General features: G+C 66.1%; 1 protein-coding gene across 1 annotated transcript; it reads right to left on the reverse strand.

Annotated features, from left to right (window-relative positions):
* Positions 1-294: 294 nt before the first annotated feature.
* LOC116960062 (sialoadhesin-like) lies at positions 295-20,774 on the reverse strand. Its single transcript, XM_042807921.1, is given in 25 exon segments — positions 295-887; positions 1,264-1,336; positions 1,448-1,547; positions 2,412-2,708; positions 3,155-3,409; positions 3,590-4,072; positions 4,314-4,565; positions 4,837-5,145; positions 5,616-5,652; positions 5,788-5,960; positions 6,205-6,459; positions 6,930-7,232; positions 8,760-9,014; positions 9,760-10,053; positions 10,988-11,242; positions 11,849-11,997; positions 11,999-12,151; positions 12,894-13,149; positions 14,109-14,408; positions 14,934-15,188; positions 15,887-16,150; positions 16,543-16,839; positions 16,937-17,293; positions 17,977-18,127; positions 20,686-20,774. Coding segments are annotated over 25 exon segments (5,589 nt in total). The 5' UTR covers positions 20,734-20,774; the 3' UTR covers positions 295-869.
* Positions 20,775-22,234: the final 1,460 nt, after the last annotated feature.

Below are 22,234 nucleotides of genomic sequence, written 5' to 3' on the forward strand. Positions count from 1 at the left end.
ACGGGGATGGGGATGGGAACGGGAATTGGGGAGAGGAGTGGGGACAGAGACAGGGATGGGGACAAGGATGGGAACAGAAATGGGGATGGGGATGGAAACAGGGATGGGGCAGAGACAGGGATGGGGATGGAGATGGGGATGAGAACAGGGATTGGGGGCAGGAATGGGGACAGAGATGGGGATGGGGACAGGGATTGGGGACAGGGATGGGATAGACAGGGATGGGGATGGAGATGGGGATGGGGACAGAGACGGGGATGGGGGAGGCCCCAGGAGAACCAGCCCTGCCCCATGGCTGCCTGGCTCCCCCCCAGCCCACCACCCTTCCCAAAGCAGGGCAACAAACCCCTTCCCAGCTCATCCCAACAGACACCGGCTGCACGTTGCTCCGGGGTTTAATTCCAGACAGGAAAAGCACAGGGAGAAGCCCCGGCACGCAGGGGCTGCGCAGCACCACGGCAGGCAGCACCCTGGGGTGGTGGCTTTGGTGGTGGTGGCGATGGAGAGGCTGTCCCCAGGCTTGCACCACCACCCAGAGATTTTTCTTTTTTCTTTTTTTTTTTTTTTATTTTTCCTGGGATTTTGCTGCTGGAGAGCAGCTCTGAGCCGTCACAGCTTGCCGGTGCCTGGCACGCGTGGCGCACCAGGCGCGGCGGCGAGCACGAACCGTGCCCGGCGTGAGAACAACATCCACGGCGGGGAGGGACGAGGGGCACGGCGGGAGAGGAGAGGGGCAGAGGGGGCTGGGAGGAGACGGGGATGGCGCTGGGTTATCCCCAGGGAGGAGGCTGCCTGGATCCAGCCAGGTCAGGGCTGTGCGCTTCCAGCGCCGGCTCCTACAGTTGCTCCAGGTCCAGAGAGCCACCGGTTTAGGAAGCTCCATCCACCTGGAAAAGGTTGGGGCTGGTTGGGGAACCCCAGGGGAGCACCCCGAGCATCGCCCGGAGGGATCAGCACCCCTGAAGCCCCGCTGGGACGAGCCTGCAAGGGGTAATTCTGGTCCTGACGAGGTTCGGCCCCTTCGGCTCTGCCCGGCTCCGGCAAGGGCAGCCAGGGCTGCGGTGGCGGCACGGAACAGCCTGGCTGGGCCAGGTCCTGCCCGGTGCGTGAGCCCAGCCCTGTGCTGGGGGCAGCACTGAGGTGTTCTCCAGCACAGAGCACCCCACGGACACCCCCCCCACCACCACGGGGATCCCCCGGGAGGTCGGGGAGGGGGTGGTGGGCGGGGGGTGTCCTCAAACTGAGCCCCACCGCGGTCCCTACCTGCGCTTGCTCCTGTTTGCTCCGCAGCTCGAAGGTGTCCTCGGCACCGGACCAGCCCCAAAACTTCCTTATCCTGGAAGGGAGGAGAAGGAGCTGTCACACCCCCCCCCCCCCCGCCACCACCTGGCTCATCCCGGGGTCCCTGTCCCCCCCCTCCCATCCCCGGCCCAGCTAGGGACATTACCTGGGCCACATCTTCACAGCCAGGAGGGCCAGGGTGGCCACGCAGATCGCGGCCACGAGCAGCCCGGCCAGGACGGTGAAGAGCAGGAGGTGGGTGAGCGCTGTGGGCAGAGGGAGCCGGGGCAGATCCCCACCGGGGCTGCCGCCTCGGCGACGCCGCAGCGGGCTGTGGGGAGCACTTTTTTGGGGGGGGGGGGTTGGGGGTAAGGGGTGGCCTCCCCCTGATGCTTCTCCCCACGGCTGCAGCTGCGGCACGGCCCTGGTGTGGGCTCAGTGTATGTGGGACCCCCCCCCTTAGATCTTGGGGTGGCTTGTGAGGGGTGAAAGGGACCCCGTGACAGCTGGCTGGAGATGGGGGACAAGCGGGTGGGGGGGGGGGGGGTCACAGGGTGGCAGGGCACCACGCTGGGACCCCACAGGGACCAGGCGGGGACACTCACTGCCCCTGCCCACGTCACCGTCCCCTGCACCAAGCTGGCAGGATTCTGTGTGCCACCCCAAGCTGGGCAGTGTCCTGTCCCCTGCCAGCGCCTGGGGACAGGCAGGGAGGGGGCGGGGGGGGGGTCACCCAGCACAGCGACAAGCGCCAGCACCCCGTTTTGGTGTTTGTCAAACTCAAGCCAATTCCTCCTCACTTTTTTTTTTTTTTTTTTTTTTTTTTTAATAGCATTCTGCAGCATTCAACTCAATTTTCTGTTTCTGGGGAGGGGGCTTTTTTAACCCTTTCACAAAAATCAGCCAGGGCTTCTTGGGGAGAAAAGTGCCTTGAGAGGAAATACCCAATTCTCACTGTAAAACCCTCCCTTTTTTCCCACCTACCTAAAGACCTGTGGCCGATTCAACCCACTTCTGCCCGTCAGCCCCACCGCTCTAAAATCTTTTTTTTTGGACACAATTCCCTGTTCCCCACCAATCCTCCCTGCCCCGGGGTTGGGGGGGGGGGTATGGGAGGGACCCTCACTCACTGTGCACGTCGAAGTAGGCGCCGGCCGTGGCGTTGCCCAGGGGGTTCCCGGCCACGCAGACGTACTCCCCCGAATCCTCCGGCCCCACGGCCCCCAGGTCGAGGCGGAGGGTGTTGTGGGAGGGGGAGGCGCGGACCCCCGGCGCGGTGGCTGGGCTCCGGCTGGAGGCCAGGAGCTGGCCGCGGCGGTACAGGGCGATGGTGGCAGCCGGGTGGCTGTCGGCCGTGCACAGCACGATGCCCACCCGCCCGCTGCGGTTCTCCAGGAAGGTGCTGACCGACACGTCCCGGGGGGGGTCTGCGTGGGGGGAGGAAGGGGCTGGCGGTGGGCCATGGCGTGGGACACCCCCCACGCCCCCCCCCCACACACACACACACTGGCCCGGATGCTTGCCAAGGGCTAGCGCATCCCTCCTCCAGGTTGGATCAGCTCCGGCGCGCCCAGCCCAGGGCCGGCGGGTTTCCACCCTCCCCAGCCCTTCATTTCCCACCCCCCCACACATCTGGACAGTGTGTGTCCGTCCCCCCCCCCCGCCCCAGCCTGGAGCACATTGGCTTTAAATCTGACTGCCGAGGGGAATCTGCAGCCGCTGCTAGACAAAACCCTGACGTCCTCTTCCCCGGAGAGGCGCAGGGGAAGGAGAGGAGGAAGAAGAGGAGGAAGGCCCCCTCGGCGCAGCAGGACGGTGCGGAGGGGATGCGTGTGACGCTGGCTCCTGCCCCGCGGGGCCGGGGGACACTCACAGAGCACGCGGAGGCTGAGCGGGGCCGAGGTGGCACTGCCCCGCGCCCCGCTCGCCCGGCAGCGGTAGGAGCCGGCGTCGGCGCTGGAGACGGGGGTGAGGACGAAGGAACCGGCCGGTCCCTCCCGCAGCCACCGGCTGTTCTTGTACCAGGTGTAGTTGGCCTCTTCGCCCACCCACGGGACGGCCGAGCAGGTCACCGTGGCTGTGGTGCCTTCGGGGACTTCTGCCGAGGGCTCAACCGTGACTGTGACCCCTGAGGAAGAGGAGGGAAGCCGGGAAGTCAGCGGCTGGGGGGGGGTGGGGTTGCGCAGGGCTTGGGTTTACACGGGAAAACACCATCCCCCAGCCCCCCCTGCAAAAGCTCCCAAGAGCCACGCGCCCACGGGAGGGCCCACGGGCACCCTGACACGGGGCACCCCGTGGGCACCCTCACCTCCCACGTCCAGGCGCAGGGACGAGGCCGCGGTGCCGTAGCTGTTGTTGGCCGAGCAGACGTAGAGCCCCGCGTCCCCCGGCCCCAGCCCCCCCAGCCCCACCCGCAGGGAGTTGGGGGTCGCCTGGACGGTGAAACGTGGGTCGGCCGGTCCCTGCGTGGAGGCCAGAGGCGCGTGGCCGGGCCCCCGGTGCAGGGCGATGTCGGAGGGTGGGAAGCTGTCGACGGTGCAGAGCAGGACGGCTTGCTGCCCCCCCCGGGGCTCCACCAGGGAGATGAAGGATGGCTCCTGGGGGGCATCTGCGAGGACAGGGATAGTGTTTATCCCCCCCCCACCCCGCCCCGCGGTGGCAAGGGACCGTCCCTCCCGTGGGGTTGGGGTTGGAGGGGGTGACACGTTCGCTGCTGGCTGAAGAATGGAGGTGCGATGCGACACCCGGCAGCGCCTGGGAGACACACACACACACACACCCCCCCGCAACCCTCACCCCTCCAGAACAGGGTCTGCGCTGCCCGGCCGACCACCAACTGTCGCGGTCCTGTCGCGGGATGTCACCAGGTGGCGACATAGACCGCCCCTCCCAACGGCAGCGCGGCCGCCTCCCGCCTTTGCGCCGCGCCCCGCAAGGACCCGGGGGGGCTGGGGGGGTGGGGATGTGCGTGTGTCGGGGGGGGGCGGTCCCTCCTTCCCCCCTCACCCCAAATGCAGCCGCCCCTCACTCACAGAGCACCCTGAGCGCGGCGGGGGGGGCCCGGCGGCCGCGCACCCCCCTCCCCGCCTGGCAGCCGTAGGCACCCGCATCCGTGCGCTGGACCCCGGGGAGGGCGAGGGTGGCCCCGGGCCCCTCCGCCAGCCACCGCCCGTTCTTGGACCAGATATAAAGGGTCCCCGGGGGGGCCCCCCCGGCCCGGCAGGTCAGTGTCACGTCGGTCCCCTCGGGCACCTCGGCGGAGGGTCGCACCACGACGCTGACCCCTGGGGAGAGCGGAGAGGAGCTGGCCCCTCGCCCGCACGACGTTCGCCCTCCTCCAGGAAAAGGCGCCCAAGCCCCTGTGTCCGTCCCCCCCCACAGCGGGGTGCGTGCGTGGGGTGGGTGCCCACCCGCAGCGCTTCCTCGCCCTGACCCCCCCCACACCCCGATGCTCTGCTGCCCAACACCCATTTGGGGCGTACCCCTCGCTGCCCACACCATCCCCACACCCCCCTCGTGTGTGTGTTCCCCCCCCCCCCCCCGCCCCGGACTCACCCCACACACGGAGGGGCACAGACATGCTGGCACTGCCGAGGGGGCTACGGGCCCGGCACTCGTACTCGCCCTCATCTTCCTCGGAGGGCTTGCGGAGCTCCAGGCGCAGCGCGTTGGGAGCGGGGGAGATGTGGCCGCTCTGCCCGGGGTGGTGGTCACCCCCCGCGGGGGGGCTGGAGGCCACCGGCTGCCCCCCCTTGAGCAGGGTGATCTCAGACAGGGGGTTGCTCTCCACAGCGCAGAGGAGGATGACTGCCGTCCCCTCGCCGCTCTCCGTGAAAGCCTTCATCTGCAGGTTCCGGGGAGGGTCTGCGGGGAGGGAAAAAGGTGGGGGGGGGAGCTGTGGGATGAGCAGCATCTGGGGGGGTCGCAGCATCCCCAGGCCGCGATGCTCAGCCGCTGCCCGCAGCGCCCGCGGTCTCCTTGACCCAAACCGTCCCCAAAACCAGGGCGCGGGGGCATTTCCCGAGCTCATTTCTATCCCGCAGCTCCGGCCACGCCGGCCCAGCCCGCTGCTCCGCTCACACCCCGGCCTTAATAAAAAAAATACCCTTCGCACGTCGGAGCGTGCAAACCTCGACAGCGAGGCTTGTGCGAAGGCAGCACGACGCAGGGTGCAGCTCGGGCCCATAGCGCCGAGATATTTTACCACCCGGCATTCCCCATCCGAAATCAGGAGGAGGGAGAGAAGCAACAGATTTGTTGCCGGGATTGGGATTTGTTTGCCGGGGTCTCAGGCTCTCTGGAAGATGTTTCCAGGAGTGCTTCTCCACACTCACTCCTCACAGCAGATTTATAAGTTAAAGCCGTCTTTTTCTAATAAAAAAAAAAAAAAAATCTTATGTTCTGACTTGCGACTACATGGGTTTTGCACGTCTTTTTTTAAACAAAGTCTGGTTTTCATTTTGCAAATCAAGAAAAAATAAAAATAATAATAAAAAAAAAAAATACTGCAGCGTTTCCCGAAAGCCAAAGATTTTTCTGCTTCAGTTTGGTACCAAGCTTAAGGACAAACTTGGGGAAGCTTCGCCGAAATCTCCTGCAGCCGCCGTGGGGCTGTTTGGCCGGGTCTGCTTGCCGGGGCTCTGAGACAGGACTGGGTGTAAAGCTGGGCTTAGCTCTCCCTTGGGACAAAGGCTCATTTTTATCCAGCCCCCGCTTAAAATTAAGCTGGGCCTTGCTACCTCCCACCCCTCCAGCCCATACCCCAGGGGGGTTCCCAGCCGAGGGACCAAGGGGACGGGTGACGCCCCGCGGGACCTCCCTGCAGCGCTGCCTGGCTGGGCGGGGGGGGTGGTCCTGGCAGCGGGGATCCCCCCTCCCCAGCCCGCAGCCCGAGCCCCGCTGCCCGCGTCGTGGGGGACTCACAGAGGACGTTGAGGGTGGCGGGGGCAGAGCTGTGGCTCCGCGCCGGGGTCCGCACGGAGCAGTGGTAGGAAGCGGCGTCGGCGGCCGCCACGCTGGGGAAGGCGAGGGCCGGCGTCGCGCCGGAGCCGAACCAGACCCGGTTCTTGTACCAGGTGTAGCTCAGCGCTTCCCCGCCGCCGCTCCGCACCCCGCACGTCAGGTTGACGGCCTCGCCTTCCCGGACGTCTGGGGAAGGGGAGATCCAGACCCTGGCAGCTGCGGGGGGGAAGGAGGTGGCGATGCTCGGGGGGGTACTCGGCGGCGGTGGGCTGCGCCGTGGGGGAGCTGCTCTCCTCCGGGAGTTAGTTCGGGGCTCTTTTCCCGACAGACGAGGAGTGGTGAAGATGCTGCAGCCCCCCTCCCTCGCCGCCAACCCTCCCTGCCCCTGCGACCACGGCCGGGACGGTGTCACGGGTGGACAGGGCAGAGCCAGCCCTTCGCACCCGCTCCGAGAGGAGCTGCGGTTCCTTGGCACGCCCTGGCATAGCCCTCCCTCCCCATAAACACACACCTCCCTCCGCTTCCCCCGTTTCTGCGCCGTCCCCCCTCTTCCAGCTTCTCGCTCCCCCTCCCTGCCCCACCGGCACCCCCCGGTAGCGCTCTCCTCCCCCCCCCCCCCTTCACCAGAACCCTCTCCCTCCATCGCTCCCCAGCCCCAGCGCCGCCAGCTCCAGCCCCGCACTCACCGCCCGCCGTGAAGTTTGCGGCCGCGCTGGCGTTGCCGTAGGTGTTGCCGGCGGAGCACACGTACTCCCCTTCGTCCTCCAGCAGCACGGGGCGGATGCTGACCCGCAGCGTGTTGAAGGCCGAGGTGACGGTGACCCGTGGCGGGTTGGTGGCCCGGGCCGACGATGTGGAAGCCACCAGAGCCCGGTCCTTGAAAAGGGCCAGCTCTGCCCGCGGGCTGCTGTCCACCGTGCACTGCAGGACACCCCACTGCCCCTCGGGGGGCTCCAGGAGGAAGGTCAGCACCGGCGCCCGGGGGGGATCTGCCCAGGCAAGACAGCGGGGAGCAAACCCTGAGCCTGCACCCAGAGCCCCCCCGCCCCGAGACCGGGCTGTCTGCCCCCAGCTCCAGCCCGGGAGGGGTCCCCTCCCCACCCAGGACCTGGGCTGCATCGCCCTCCCCAGCCCCCTCGGACACCCCGAGGTGTTTGCAGCAGCTCCTGGCATCGGGGCAAGCACCAGCGCGGCAGCAGCCCAGGGGTTGCGGCGAAGCCGAAGCCAGACTTGCCCTTTCCATGATTTTCCCCTCGACCTCAGAAACTTATTTCCCCTAAACTGAAGGCTTGAAAAACGCGAGTGATTTCACGTCAGTTGAAACATGTTTTAACAGACCAAAATACTTGTCACTGCATTTTTTTTCCCCCTTTTTATGCCACAGGGCAGGCAGGTGAGATGTGGCGCAGGCACTGCACTTCTCATGATAAAGTTCTGCTTGAGGGGGGATGTGACCGACCGGGTGGGGTTTATTCAGACCTGGGGTTTATTGGGGAGATCTGCTCCTGCAAACCTCCCGCTTTTAGCACTTTGGCATTTTCTAAGGGCAGAGGATGCTCCATTCCAAAGCCTGCAGAGCTCTAGTTCAAACCCAGCCCCCTCCTCTGCGAGGGACACGCGGCGTTTGGGGACAGAACCAGCAGCGAGGGCTGTGCAAGGGGTCAGCCAAGTAGCCCTGCTCAGCGTCCCACCCCCAGCACCATCCCCAGCACCATCCCATCCCCAGCACCATCCACCCCCAGCACCATCCCCAGCACCATCCCCAGCACCATCCCATCCCCAGCACCATCCATCCCCAGCACCATCCCCAGCACCATCCCACCTCCGGCATCATCCCCAGCACCACCCCAGCACCGTCCCATCCCCAGCACCACCCCAGAACCTTCCTCAGCACCATCCCCAGCACCACCCCAGAACCTTCCTCAGCACCATCCCCCAGCACCATCCCACCTCTGGCATCACCCCCAGCACCGTCCCATCCCCAGCACCACCCCAGCACCACCCCAGCACCATCCTGGCACTATCCCAGCACCATCCCACCCCCAGCACCATCCCCATAATCATCCCACCCCCAGCACCACCCCAGCACTGTCCCATCCCTGACACCATCCCCAGCACCATCCCTGGCATGACCCCAGCACCACCCCAGCACCATCCCCAGAATCATCCCACCCCCAGCACCATCCTTGGCACTACCCCAGCACCATCCCACCCCCAGCACCATCCCACCTCCGGCATCACCCCCAGCACCGTCCCATCCCCAGCACCATCCCAGCACCACCCCAGATCCATCCTTGGCACTATCCCAGCACCATCCCACCCCCAGCACCATCCCCAGAATCATCCCACCCCCAGCACCACCCCAGCACTGTCCCATCCCTGACACCATCCCCAGCACCATCCCTGGCATGACCCCAGCACCACCCCAGCACCATCCTTGGCACTGTCCCAGCACCATCCCACCCCCAAGCACCATCCCACCCCCTGCCCCAATTCCCAGGAGGGCCCCCACTCACAGGAGATGCGCAGGGCGACGGCTGGGGAGACGCTGGTCGCCGCGGGGCTGTGGGCTCGGCAGTGGTAGGAACCAGCGGCCGCGCTGGCGATGCGGGGCAGCTCCAGAAGGTTTTCGGGGCCCTCCTGGAGCCACCGGCTGTCCTTGTACCAGGAGTAGACGGTGTCGCCCCGCGGCTCCCCCGCCACTTGGCACCTCAGGGACACGTCGTCTCCTTCCCGCACCTCCGCGGATGGTGAGATGAGGACCTGGGCCGCTGGGCCGCGGAGAGGTGACACCACCAGTTCAGACTGGGCGGCCCCGGCGCGGCGTGGGACGGCGGCAAACCCCCCCATCACCTCCGGCACGTTGCGGTGCTCTCGCTCTGACCGGGGACCCTCGCAACCCCGGGGGGCTGGCACTAGACATTTCTTTTTAAGAAAAACTCGTTGCTCCCTGTTCCCGTGAGCCCACAGCCCCCCCAGTTCCATCACCTGTGGTGCCCAGGGATGAAGCGTTTGAAATCGGGTGTCTGGGCAGGGGGGGTGCCCACCCCCCCCCGCCCCGAGCAGCACCCGGAGCCTGGGTGGGATCCAGCGGCACTGGGTGGGTGCGCAGAGACCGGCTCCCACTTGGACACCCCCACGGAGCCACGTTCGGATCGATCAGGGATGGATCCCAACCCACGAGGCGGATGCAGCCCAGGATTCCCACTAACCGCTCCCCCCCCACCCCCCTCCCCGGGGGCTGGGCGCAGAGGGCAGGGGGGCTGGGTGCTGGTTAGCCACCCCCAGCCAGAAACGCCCCCCCAGCCCCCCCAGCACAGACCAGCTCATCACACCAAACCCCTGCCCGGGGTTCCCCCCGCTCCCAGCAGCGATGGGGACACCCCGTCCCACCCGCTGGCGAGCTGCCGGAGGGGGGAACATTTCGTGTCCCCTCCCTCCTGATCCACCCCCCCCCCCCCAGTGTCACCCACCCCTCCGGCGGGTCTAGGCTGGCCGCCGGCGCGCGGTACTCACTCTGCACGCGGAAGTACAGGCGGCGGGACGCGGCGCCGTGCGCGTTGGTGGCGGTGCAGCTGTAGCTGCCCTCGTCCGCCGGTGTCACCTCCCGCACCTCCACCCGCAGGGTGTTGGGGGTGGCCGAGGCGCTGACCCGCGGGCTGCTCCCCCCGGCCCCCGTGGCCACCAGCTCCTCGCCCCGGTGCAGGGCTAGCTCGGCCGGAGGGTTGCTGGCCACCGAGCACTGGAAGATGGCCAGGCGGCCTCGCTCCGTCTCCAGGAAGGCCGTGAAGTGGGGGTCCCGCGGGGGGTCTGCGCGGGGCAGGGAATGGGGGGGGGGGGGTCACACAGCTATCGCTCCCCGGCACGGAGTCACCCAGAAAGAGAGGGAAAAACTGCATCCCTTGGGGAAGGGGAAAGGAAGGGGAAGTGGGAAAGGGAAGGGGAAAAAGGAAGGGGAAGGGCAAGAGGAAGGGCAAGGGGAAGGGAAAAAAGGAAGGGGAAAGGGAAGGGAAGGGAAGGGAAAAAAGGAAGGGGAAAGGGAAGGGAAAAAAGGAAGGGGAAAGGGAAGGGCAAGAGGAACAGGAGGGGGAAGGAGAAAAAGGAAGGGGACGGGCAAAAATGAAGGGGAAGGGGAAAAAGGAAGGGGATGGGGAAAAAGGAAGGAAAGGAAAGGGCGAGAGGAAGGGGACAAGGAAGGAGAAAAAGGAAGGGGATGGGGAAGGGGAAGAGAAGGGAAAGGGGAAAAAGGAAGGGGAAGGGGAAAAAGGAAGGGGAAAGGAAAGGGCGAGAGGAAGGGGACGAGGAAGGAGAAAAAGGAAGGGGACGGGGAAAAAGGAAGGGAAAGGGGTAAAAGGAAGGGGAAAGGGAAGGGGAAAGGGAAGGGGAAGTTCTCTGCTAGCCAAGGCCCTGCCAGATCCAGGGGGAGCACAGCATCCTTGGGGTGACCACACTGTCCCAGGCGCACAGCACCCACCCTCCCGGGCTTTTCGGGGAGTGCTATCCCACCCAGCGCCGCCCGCCCCCCCCCCCCCCGGTCTGGAAGCTTTACACCCGCAGGGTCGCACGCCCCCGCGTTGGGCGCACGCAGAGGGTGGCCCTGGGCGCCCGCGGGAGGAACCCCGCCGGGGGGGGGCATGGAGATGCTCCCCCCGCGCACCCACGGCCACCAGCCACAAACCCCACGTCCCAACGCACCACCCGTGTGTCGTGTCCCCCCACCACCACCACCCCCACCCGTACGTACACAGCACGTCCAGCGAGACGGCGGGCGAGCTCCGGCCGCGGCCGGCGACGGTGGCTCTGCAGCGGTAGAGACCCGCGTCCGCGCTGGCCACTTGCCCAAAGACCAAGGAGGTGGCCGAGCTCTGGGCGAGCCGCTGCCCGTTTCGGTACCAGGAGATGTTGGGAAGAGCCGGGGAGATGCTGCTCAGCCGGCAGGTCAGGTTGACGGCGTGGCCTTCCAGCACGTGCGAGGACGGAGAAACCGCGATGCTGGCGGCTGCGGGGAGAGGCAGGAGGCAAACAGGCTCCGGCACGGACCCAGCCAGGGTGGCCAGCGCCGCCTCGGCCGCGCCGGGGGGAACCCCAACGCCGGGGCAAGCCAGCCAGCAAGTGACTTTGTGTCTATTCCAGAAGGCAAACAAACGCTGGCTCGTCCCGCTACGCCGTGATGGGGACAGCTCCGAGCTCCAGACACCGTGGGGTACCGGCCCCCCCAGGGCCACACCAGCCCCAAGTCCCTCAGCATTCCCGGTCACACACAGGCTGGGGTCAGCAGGGAGCTGGAACCCTCCCTATGGCCATGGGGAGCCCTCCAAACCCGCCAGAGGAGGCTGGGGCGGGCTGGCTCAGCTGCCCCCCACCCCCCCCATAGCAACCCCCACTTTAACCCCCACCCCAGCACCAGGCGACTCGGTCACAGCAGCTCTGTCGAGGTTGGATACCCCGGATTTCACCTGAAACCGTTCTGCCCGTCGGCCCCCCACCGCCCTTCCCCTCCTGAGCTCGTCTCCTTCCCCGACATCCCCTCCCCAGCCTCCCCCGCTCCTGTGGGGGTGTGTGGCACCCGGCTCCATCCGCCCCCCCGCCGCCCCCCAACACTCACTCTCAGCCCTAAATTCCACAGTCGAGCTGGCGTTGCCCTGGGGGTTCCCAGCCCAGCACAGGTAGGTCCCTTCGTCCTCCAGCACCACGTCCCGGATCTCCACTCTCAGGCTGTTGTAGGTCGAGGTGGCGTGGACCCTGGGGTGGGGGGCCGCAGGGCAGCCCCGCGTGCAGGCTATCGCTTCTCCCCCCCTCCACAGGGTCAGGTTGGCCTCGGGGTCGCTCTCGGCGGTGCACTGGATGATGCCCAGGCGCCCGCCCTGGGTGTCCAGGAAGGAGCTCATCACCGGTGGCCTCGGCGGGACTGCAGGGTGGAAACCCCTCTGGTGAGATTGTCATGGATTCCTGAGGTTGGGAGAACCCCAAAACCTGGGGGGGATTGCTGGGCATCCCAAGCCCCTCCAGCTGCCAGACCCCAGGGTCCCGCATCTGCCCGATCTCTGCAAGGGACCTGCGTGTCCCTGGCTCCTCAGTTGTCACCCGGCTGGAGCTCAGGGTCCCGGTGCAGGCGTCCGACCCTACCCCAACCCTTGGGGCAGGCCTGCAGAGACCCCAGGGGTTCGGGCATCTGGGGAGCAGCTGGGACCCACATTTCCTACCGTGACTACGGAAAAATGCCATTTGGTCAGGAATGAAACTTCCCGACGGTGTTTCTCCTGGTTTGGTATCAGGGAAAGTTTTTATTTTACAGCACAGAAAATACTTGGAAGGCAAAATCCAACCGCAATATATTTTACACGGGGATCATTTAATGTTCTGAGAAATTGAATTCAATTTCACAGGACATTTGAAAACTCTTTGGTTCTTGGGAATGTTGGGATTCTCCGAATTCCTCCCCCCCCCCCACCCCGGATTCACAGATTTACCTGTGAAGGGGAAATTTCTGCCTTTTCCCACTCAGGAGCTCCTTAGCAGTGCTCGGCGGTGACGGGGGGGAACCTCCGGGTGGGAGCGGCAGAGGGGCTTCCCAGCGGGACCACCCAGCTCCCCCCCGCCCCCCCTCCAGCCCGGCTGTTGGGGTGGGGGGCCCCCCCGGCAGCACTCACACAGCACCCGGAGCGGGACGGCCGCCGAGGCGCCGCTGCCGTCGCTGCTCTGGATCCCGCACTGGAACGCGCCGGCGTCCTCGCCGCGGACGGAGGGGAAGCTCAGCGTCGGGGCCGAGCTCTCCGGCAGCCTCTTGCCGTTCCTGTACCAGGCGTAGAGGGTCTCCCCCGCCGCCCCCCCCGGCCCCCAGGCAGGTCAGGGTGACAGGTTCCCCTTCCCGCACCTCGGCCGAGGGCTGGATCAGGACCTCGGTCGCTGGAGGAGGGATGGGAGAGGGATGTCAGGGAGGGAGGGGAGGGCTCTGCCCCAAACCTGCGCCCCTTCCCCTGGCTCCATCCCACCAAAGCCCCCCCCCCCCCCCCCCCCCCCGAAGCAGGACCCGGAGCAGCCCTCTCCCTCGCGTCAGTGGCTGCGCCTTTGGTGGGTGACATTCCCTGGGGACACCGGGTGTCAGCTGGGATGTCTCCAGACCAGCCCTTCACCCCGGGTTTTAAGACAAACGGGGCCTTTCCTGAGCCTCCCCCCGCCCTCCCCAAGCGCCGGCGGTTGGGTTGGGCTGGGGGCACCTGGGGCAACTTGAAACGGCCCCCGATTAATCCCTGTGGCACCCAAACTCAGGTTTATTTTCTCTGGAATTGGACCCTGAGGTGCCCTTTGGTTTCTTTGGACATCCTAAGGGTGGTTCTTCTCGGACATGGTTTTGGGGGGGAGTTTCCTTCTCCTCCTGTCTCCCCAAATCCTCAAGGCTGGGGAGCGGGAGGGTGCGGAGGGTGAGGGGACGGAGCAGGAGCCGGTCCCCGCTGTGTGCCCAGGTGCCACGCACCGCCGGGGGCTTGCAGGGACACGGAAGAAAAACTTTGCTGCGGCTTTTGCGGCATTTTGAAAAAAAAAAAAAAACAAAAAAACAACAACAACAAAAAAACCCCCAAACCAAACCAAACCAAACCAAACCAAACCAAACCAAACCAAACCAAACCAAACCAAACCAAACCAAACCAAACCAAACCAAACCAAACCAAACCTCAGAGGTGCCTCCAACGCTGTGAGCACCTTTGACCCCCCGAGGTGGGGAAGGGGAGGGCACGGCCACCACGTCATCCCCAAGACCCCGATGTCCCCCAGCGCCACGCGGGTCCCTCCGGCTCTCAGGGCCATGTGCCCCCCTCCCCAGACACCCCAGCCTGACCATCCCCGGGGGGTTCGGCGGGACTCACCGCGGGCGACGAAGAGCTTGGCAGCGCTGGCGTTGCCGTAGGCGTTGCTGGCCGTGCAGCGGTACTCCCCGCTGTCCCCCGGCCCCGCGCCGCGGATCTCCAGCCGCAGGCTGTTGGGGGTGACGGTGAGGCCGGGCCGCGGGCGCGGGGCCCCCGCCGAGCTGCTGGCCGCCAGCAAGGTGCCGTCGCGGTAAAGGGCCATGGTGGCCGGGGGGTGGCTGTCCACGGCGCAGCGGATGACGGCCAGCCTGCCGCCCGGCGTCTCCTGGAAGAGGGTGACGGCGGGGGGCCGGGGGGGGTCTGCGGGAGGGGAGAGGGTGCTGCGGCCGCCGCAAGCTGCACATCGCGCCGCGACCCCCCGCCGTGAGCCACCCAGCCGCTCCCCCGAGCTGCTTCCCCCCCCGACGTAAGCCGGTTATATTCACCCACAGAAATGTCAAAGCCAAACCCCAGGGCTGTTTGATTTTTTTTCCCGGGACTTGCAAAAGCTCCGGGGCTGTTATTCCCGTAGCCGGCTCCTCGGCTGGGAACCTCCCAGCAGGTTGTGGGGTGTAACCGGCGGGTGGAGGAGCGGGAGGCGCTCCGGTGAGCAGCTGCTGCAGCGAACCCCCCTTCTCAGCACCTCCAAACGCAGCTCACCACCCAAAATTGTTGCCTTTCTGGCCATTTCTACCCAGGAGGGCTGATCACCCCCTCTTCCAACCGGACCCGAGGCGTCTGAGGCAGACTTGGTTCTGACTCCGGGGGGGGTGGCGGGGTTTGCACAGCCTGAAAGGACCCTCATCTAGCGGGGACCCCCCCTTGGCAGGAGCTGTAGGCACTCACACGTCACGCTCAGGGTGATGGGCTGGGACGTGTCGCTGCCCCGGTCGTTTGTCACCTTGCAGGAGTAAAAGCCGGCGTCGCTGGCGGCAGCGTGGGGGAAGAACAGGGTGTGCGCCGTGCCCTCCTCCAGCCAGGCCCCGTTCTTGTACCACGTGTAGTTGAGGTCCTGGCCCCCCCGGCCAGGGACGTCGCAGGACAAGGTGGTGGCCGTCCCCTCCCGCACCTCAGCCGCGGGGCTCACCGAGATCTCCGCAGCTGGTGGAGACGGGACCGCGGTCAGGGCGGCTGGGGAGGCAGGAGAGCTGCACCCCCCCCCCCAATCCTCCCCACCCCATCCCTGTGGGGGCAGGTGGGAGCCCCCCCTTGCCCCCCCCCCAGGATGACAACGGAGGCAGGAGGCGTTTGGGTTTGTTCCCTGCCACCAGCACTTTGCCAGCTGGCGTTCGAGTTCGGGCTTTAGCGCAAAGCCCCAGGCGGGTGCAGCAGCATCACGGGGAGGGGGGACACACACACCACACTGACCCCGCCTGCACCAGGACAGGGGGGGTCATGCTCTCTGTGGGCCCCCCACACGGGCAGCTCCTGGGTGATTCTTTCCACTGCGGGATCTGGTGGAGGGTCCCAGCTTTGCGCCCCCCGTCAGCTCTCGCAACCCCCTTCCCAGCAGCGAAGCCTCGCAGCCTTGGCTGGAAATCCCGCCCTGCCCTGGTTTTGGGGTTCGCCACAGCCCAGCACAATGCCAGCACCACAGTCCCCCCCCCACCCACCGAGCTCTCGGACCAGAAATTGCCACGTTTATTTATAACAATTTCCACCAGCCTGGACCGGCCACCTTGGTGCCAAGCGCTGCCCACTGCAGTCCAGACCCACTGGGGAAACTCCTTCCCACTCCCACAGCCCCACTCCCCCCTCCAGCGACACCCCGGCCTCGGCCAAGCCCCGCCGGCACTTACAGAAGATGTAGAGCATCACGGCGGGCGCCGCGCCGGCCCCGACAGCGTTCTCGGCTTCGCAGTGGTATTGCCCGTAGTCCGTGCGGCGAATGTCCCGCAGGGCCAGGACCCGCCGGCTGCCCACGGCCACCCCGTCCTTGTACCAGCGGTACCCCGAGATCGGGGGGTAGCTGCTGCTCACCTCGCAGGTGAGGGACACCGCGTCGCCCACGCGGATGTTCTGCGCGGGCGGGTCGACCGACACCTGGGCGTCCTTAGGGGCGTCTGCGGGGAGGACGGACAGGCGCGGGGTGGGGGGGGGGGAGCGGTGAGGCTGGCACCCGTGGGGCGTGCGGGGGGTCTGGTGTGGGGGGAAAGGGGAGCTGGGAAAGGGGGGGGCAAAGCCGCCACGCCGGCGGCACAGAGGGGTGGGCGCAGCGGCGGGGACTGGGATGGGCCACGGAGCTGGAGCTGGTTTATGGGACCGACACCGGCTCTGGCCGTGAAGAGCCAAGGGGCAACTGGGGAGGGAGGGAGAAGCAGGAGGAAACTTCTCCGGGTTTTTGGAAGGAGGGAAGGGAGGAGGCGTGGTGGGTGGCAGGATGGGGACCTGGGTGGGGTGGCCGTGGCAGAGGTGCCCCCGTCCCCCCGCCCCTGTGCAGAGCCGCCCCACGTACGTCTCACCCGCAGGACGACCTCCCCGCTCGCCCTCCTGGAGCCGTAAGAGACTTGGCAGAGCAGTTTTTTGGAGTGGTCCTTCCAGGAGAAGGAGGTGGTGAGGGTCAGGCGCTGGCTGACCTCGTTCGTGTCCAGCCGGACGCGGCCGGACACCGTCGAGACCTGGGGGTCGTAGCCCTCCCAGCGCAGGGCGACGTCGCCCGGCGGGCAGCCGTAAGGTGTGGAACACTCCAAAGTCGACGTTTGCCCCTCGGTTTGCTCCTCGCTGGCGGCAACGCTCGGGTGCTCGAGGTCGTCTGGGGATGGAGAGCCGAGGGCGGGGTGTCTGCGTGGGGCGGGCAGGGAGCTGGAGGAGGAGGAAGGCGGGGCGGGGGTCCTCCCCACCGTACCCACCCGAAACGCTCAGCATCACTTCCCGCATCGCCAACCACCGGTCGCCGTTGACGATCTCGAAGCGGAATCTGTAGGGCCCGCTGTCCTCCGGCGTCACCCCCCGCAGCAGCAGGGTGCAGTTGCGGGTGGCGGGGTCCCCCAGGAGCTGGGCACGGCCCCTGAAGCGAGCGTCCACCTCCTGGGCTGCCGAGTGGTACACCAGCACCTTCTGGGTGCTGTAATCCTTGTACCAGATGGCCACGATGCCGTCGGCGGCCGCCACGTCCCCGGGGTAGCTCAGGGTGCAGGGAATCATCACGCAGGAGCCCCTGACGCCCCGCAGGGACTCGGGGTAGGCGACCCCCCACGAGCCGAGGGCTGTGGCGGAGGGGAGACGGGGGGGAGAGGGGTGGGGGGGTCAGGGTGGGGGGATGACCGCTCCCCCCCCTCCCGCTCCCCTCCTGGGACCCACGAGGGCTTTGTCCCATCTCCGGAGCTGCCTGAGCAGGCGGGGAGGTGGGAGAGGAGAGTGGGGATTTGAGGTAAACACCCACCCCCCCACCAGGAGAAAATTTCAAATTGGAGGAGGGGGAGATGACAGGGAAAAGCTGGAGCTGTGGGTGGTGCTTTCAGACAGCACACGGCAGCAGCCTGATTTATAAAGCAAAGGCCTAATAAACTAGTAAAAAGGGAAAATTCGCCCTCCAAAAGCTTATTTCCTCGCGCCCCTCTCTGTCTGCTTGTCCCCTCTCTCACTCCCTGGCTGTCCCCCTGCCACCCCCTGCCCAGCCCGTCCCGCAGCCCAGCCCCATCCCGTGGGCACCACGGCCCGGGCAGAGCTGCCACGCGTGTCGGCGATTCTCCGCGGAGCATCCCCCGTGCCACGGCCCGCGGGAGAGCCAGGAGCAGGCTCGGGGATCCCCGGGGGGCCGTCCCGCCCGTCCCTCGGGCATCGCCAGGGCGGCAGCGGAGCGCTCCCCGCCACCCCAGCACAAATCCAGGCAGGTCCCCTGGCCGGGGAGAGGACAGCGGTGGCAGAGGGTCTCCCGGTGACACCCTACCTGGAGGGACGAGGGTGGCGAGGAGGACGAGCAGGCGCATGGCAGCACCCCGGGCAGGGGGGGGGGTCCCCGGGGGCCGAGGCAGGGCAGGCTCACGCCGCGAGGGTGGGGGGCGGCCGGTCTTCGCGGTCACCGTTGGGCAGCGGGGACCCTGACGAGAAGAAGAGGTTGGCCAAAAGCCTTGAAACACGTCGCGTGTCGACACGTCATCGGTCCGGGTGGGATAAATCCTGCCGGCAGCGCGCCGGGTGCACGGGGAGCATCCCGGAGGAGAGCAGCGGGGCCGGGCGGGGGGCAGAGGGAGGGGACCCCCCCCCCCCCAAACTCCCACGGGAGCTTAAGGAGCAAGTCCGGGTTTTGCTGTGGGGTGACAAGGAGCTTAGTCACGCGCTCGCCGCATCCGCGTGATGTGGGGAGGAAATGAAGGATAACACTGGCACGGAAAATTTTTCCCCAAGTTTGGGCACTTTTAGGACTCCGCGGGACGGGGCGCTGGGCCACCCTCTCTGGGGGGGGCTTTGGCCGAGAAAGGCTGGACCAACTGATCCCTGAGGTCCCTCCCAACCTGGGGAATTGATGATTCGATGAAAATGTGAGCATGGCACGGGACGGGATTGTGCAAATGCTGGTTACGGCGTCTGGGTTGAAAATAAAGCTGAGGGCAAAGGAAAGCGAGGGGATACCTGAAATCAAGAGGAGAGGTAATCCTAAAGAAGCGCTCTCGGGGAAATCCCCGTGAAGGCAGAAATCCTTCACGGCCAGCGGCCGAGATCCGGGGGGGTCTGAGCGTCTGGGGGTGGGGGGGACGCAGGGCAGAGGGACAGAGCTCGTGTTCAGGCTGCCCCGGTACCGCAGCCCCGCGGGCACGCAGGCAGGTGCGCGGAGCCGAGCGCGGGCTGCAGGGGGCTGGAGGCAACGGGAGCTTTCGGGGCCTGCCCCCGCTTTCCGGCGGTGTGCCTTTGCCTGGGATGGCCCTAACAAAGGGTTTATCCCTTTTTAACGGGCTTAATGGCTTTTTGCAGCTCTAGACCTAAGCAAACTGATTAAATGTTTTCAAAATTTAAAAAAAAAAAAAAAAAACAAAAAACAGTGAGAAACCGGATATTTTTTTTCTGAATTTTTTTTCATTATCATGGAAATCAATTAATTGATTGATTTCAATCTAGACCTCTATCGCGCAGCCTTGCCAAATATCTTTTCATATGGAACGAGGCAGCTCTTTACTCCCTGAGCCAGCCTTTTCCTCCTTCAAACAGGGATTTGCTGCTTTGCTAACACCTTTTTTTCCAACATATGCTTCGAATTTGCTTGCTGCTCATTCAGTTTAGGGAGGTTATTTTAGACTCCAAAGCACTCGTGAGAGATTTACTTTGCCCGGGGATTTTTCCTGGCCAGACTGAAGCACCCAAATGAACCGGCCCCTGGGTGACCGTGCACATGGGGGGTATCACACCCCCACCCCGCTCCCCCCCCGGGGCCAGAAACAGCCCGTGGGCTCGTCGGGGGCTGCGGGGCTCGGGGCGAAGGAGGAAGGAAGCGCCGGCTCAGCGCCGGGGTCCGCTCCCCGCCGACACCAAGTTTCGTTTCTTCTGCCTCAAATCACCCGGTTTCGGTTTCTGGGCAGCGTGGCCTCGGCGGGACCCTCGGTGCAGGGTGGGGACCCCAGCACCCCTCTGCCCACCCACCCCGGCAGCAGCCCGCGGTGGGGGCCCTGCTGCTTGTCAGCTCAGCAGAATTCAAGCCGATTTCTGGACCGAAAGCGGCTGTGGTGGCGGCCGGGGGCGCGTGGGCACGCGTGCCCAGCGCCAGCCACGCCACACGCGCCCGAGCGGGAGGTGTCACGCGTTATCGCCCAACCCCAGCGCAGCAAGGACATGTAGAAACCCGGGGAAACGGGGGGAAAAGAGGCGGTGACAGACCCTGCCACGGTCCCCAGCGCACCCACTGTCACGCTCGGCCTGAGCTGGCACCGGCCCAGCCGCAGGACCGGTGCAAGGGGGATCTCTAACTTCTTCCAGCTTTGGTAAAAATCACCATTTTAGCATAAAAATGTGGCAGCTGGGGCTGAGCACAGAGGGGAAACTTCTGGTGTTGGTCCCTTCAGGCTCCATCACGTCCCAGTGTCCCTGTCCCGAGTGTCCCCTGGTATGGGCGTCCCCATCCCGGGTGTCCCTGTTTTGGGTGTCCTTGTCCTGGGTGTCCCCGTCCCGGGTGTCCCAGTCCCAGGTGTCCCCATCCCGGGTGTCCCTGTTTTGGGTGTCCTTGTCCCGGGTGTCCCCATCCCAGGTGTCCCAGTCCCAGGTGTCCCCATCCTGGATGTCCCTGTTTTGGGTGTCCCTGTCCCAGGTGTCCCCATCCTGGGTGTCCCCATCCTGGGTGTCCCTGTCCCGGGTGTCCCCATCCTGTGTGTCCTCATCCTGAGTGTCCCCATCTCAAGTGTCCCTGTCCCAGACGTCCCTGTTTTCGGTGTCCCTGTCACTGGTGTCCCCATCCTGGGTGTTCTGTCCTTGGTGTCCCTGTCCCGGGTGTCCATATCCCGGGTGTCCCCATCCTGGATGTCCCCCTCCTGGGTGTCCCTGTCCCGGGTGTCCACATCCCAGGTGTCCCCATCCTGGGTGTCCCCATCCTGGGTGTCCCCATCCCGGGTGTCCCCCTCCCGGGTGTCCCTGTCCCCGCTGTCCCCATCCCCGCACGGAGCAGTGGCATTACCTGGGAGTGGCTGTGTCCCCAGCAGCGTGGGCTCCCGAGCCGTGGCATCGGGGCTGGCGCCTGTCCCTCGCCGCTCAGGGACTATTTATCTGGTGTGGGGCGTGCGGATCCCAAAACGGCCTCACTTCCCCGTTCGGGGGTTTGTCCCTGCCGCTGATTTGGGGAAGTGGGTGACATCGTCAGCTATTTCTTGCTTTTTACTGATTCAGGGCTGTTTTGGGGTGGGGGCCGCGGTGGTCCCCATGGGAGGTTTGCGCAGCACCCCGGGCTTTACGGGACTTTGGGAGGTTTCTTTGCACCGCTGCAGCCCAAAGCAGCGTCGCTCTCCTGACACCCCAGAACCCCTCGGAGCATCCTTGGCCCCGCGCTGTGCCAGAGCCGGGGCAGGGCACTCCCCCAGCCCCGGGGGGCACCCACCCAGCACACCCAGAGGGTCTCCAGTTTTAGGGACCTGCTGGGATCCCCCTCCCCCTGGGGCAAGCGGTGCAGGTGCCTGCAGGGAGGGTGGTGACACCGCAGCCAAGGTGCCACCCACCCAAGTCCTCCCTGGGGTGACGCATCACCCAAAGGCTTTATTCTTGCTGTTAATTTGGGGGGAGGGGGGGTTCGCTGCAGCGTGGCCCAAAGAGAGGAGGGGACTTGGCCAAGCCTCCCGAAGCAGGTTCCCAGCTCAGCGTCGAGGCGGTGCCACCACACGCAGGGACATGGAGGCTGGGGACATCATCCGCTTGGCTTTTGGGGAGAGGGGGGCGTTCCAGAGGGGAACCTACGGCCAGGAGCAAACCGTCCCGGCAGCGCGGCTGCCCCGAGCCTGGGACGCTGGGGCCGGGCGCTGAGCTGACCTTGGGCTGGTTTGGGGCAGGATCCGGCCCCGGCCTTGGCTGCAGGGCTGGGTCTAAAGCGCTGCGTGACCCGGCTCCGCGGCACGAGCCCGCCTGTGCGCCGGGTAGAGCTGGCACTCCAATCTGACGGCTCGAGGTCAACGCTCGACCTTGTATAAGTGGGCTGGGAGCGTGGGAAACTCCGGGACCTCGTGCCGCCGTCCCCTCCCCAGCCGCCCCGTGCCAGGCTTGGCTCGGCCGGCTCGGGTGCTGAGCCAGCAAGGCAGGGGCGGCGGTTGCCCGCGGTGCCGGTGAGCCCCTCGGGAGCACCCGCTGCCGGCCAACTGGTCCCGGAGCCCGGCGGTGAGCTGGGTGCCGGGCTGCGGGTGCGGGGAGGCTGTGCCAAGCCCGCAGCCCCCGCGGCGGGGGGCACCTTGCCTTGTCAGCTGGCTTCGGGAAGGTGCTGAGCTGCTTTTCCCGACACAGCACTGAGCGAAAAAGGCCCTGGTTTAGGGAAATGTGGCCATCTGGCACCCGAGCTCAGGATGGCCTGTGGCGCCAGGGCTTCTGCAAAGGGCTAGTGGCCACCTGGCCCCGAGGCAGCTCGGGGGCTGCAAAGGGCAGCCCACCCTTGCTCTGCACCAGCTTCCTGAGCCCCCGCTTCCCTCCCCGTTCCCCCGGCTCCGCTTTCGCCGGGGCACACGCCGTCTCCGCTGCCGTCCCCGCCT

The sequence above is a fragment of the Tyto alba genome, unplaced genomic scaffold (assembly GCF_018691265.1).
Source record: "Tyto alba isolate M040663 unplaced genomic scaffold, T.alba_DEE_v4.0 Super-Scaffold_6, whole genome shotgun sequence".
NCBI lineage: Eukaryota > Metazoa > Chordata > Aves > Strigiformes > Tytonidae > Tyto > Tyto alba.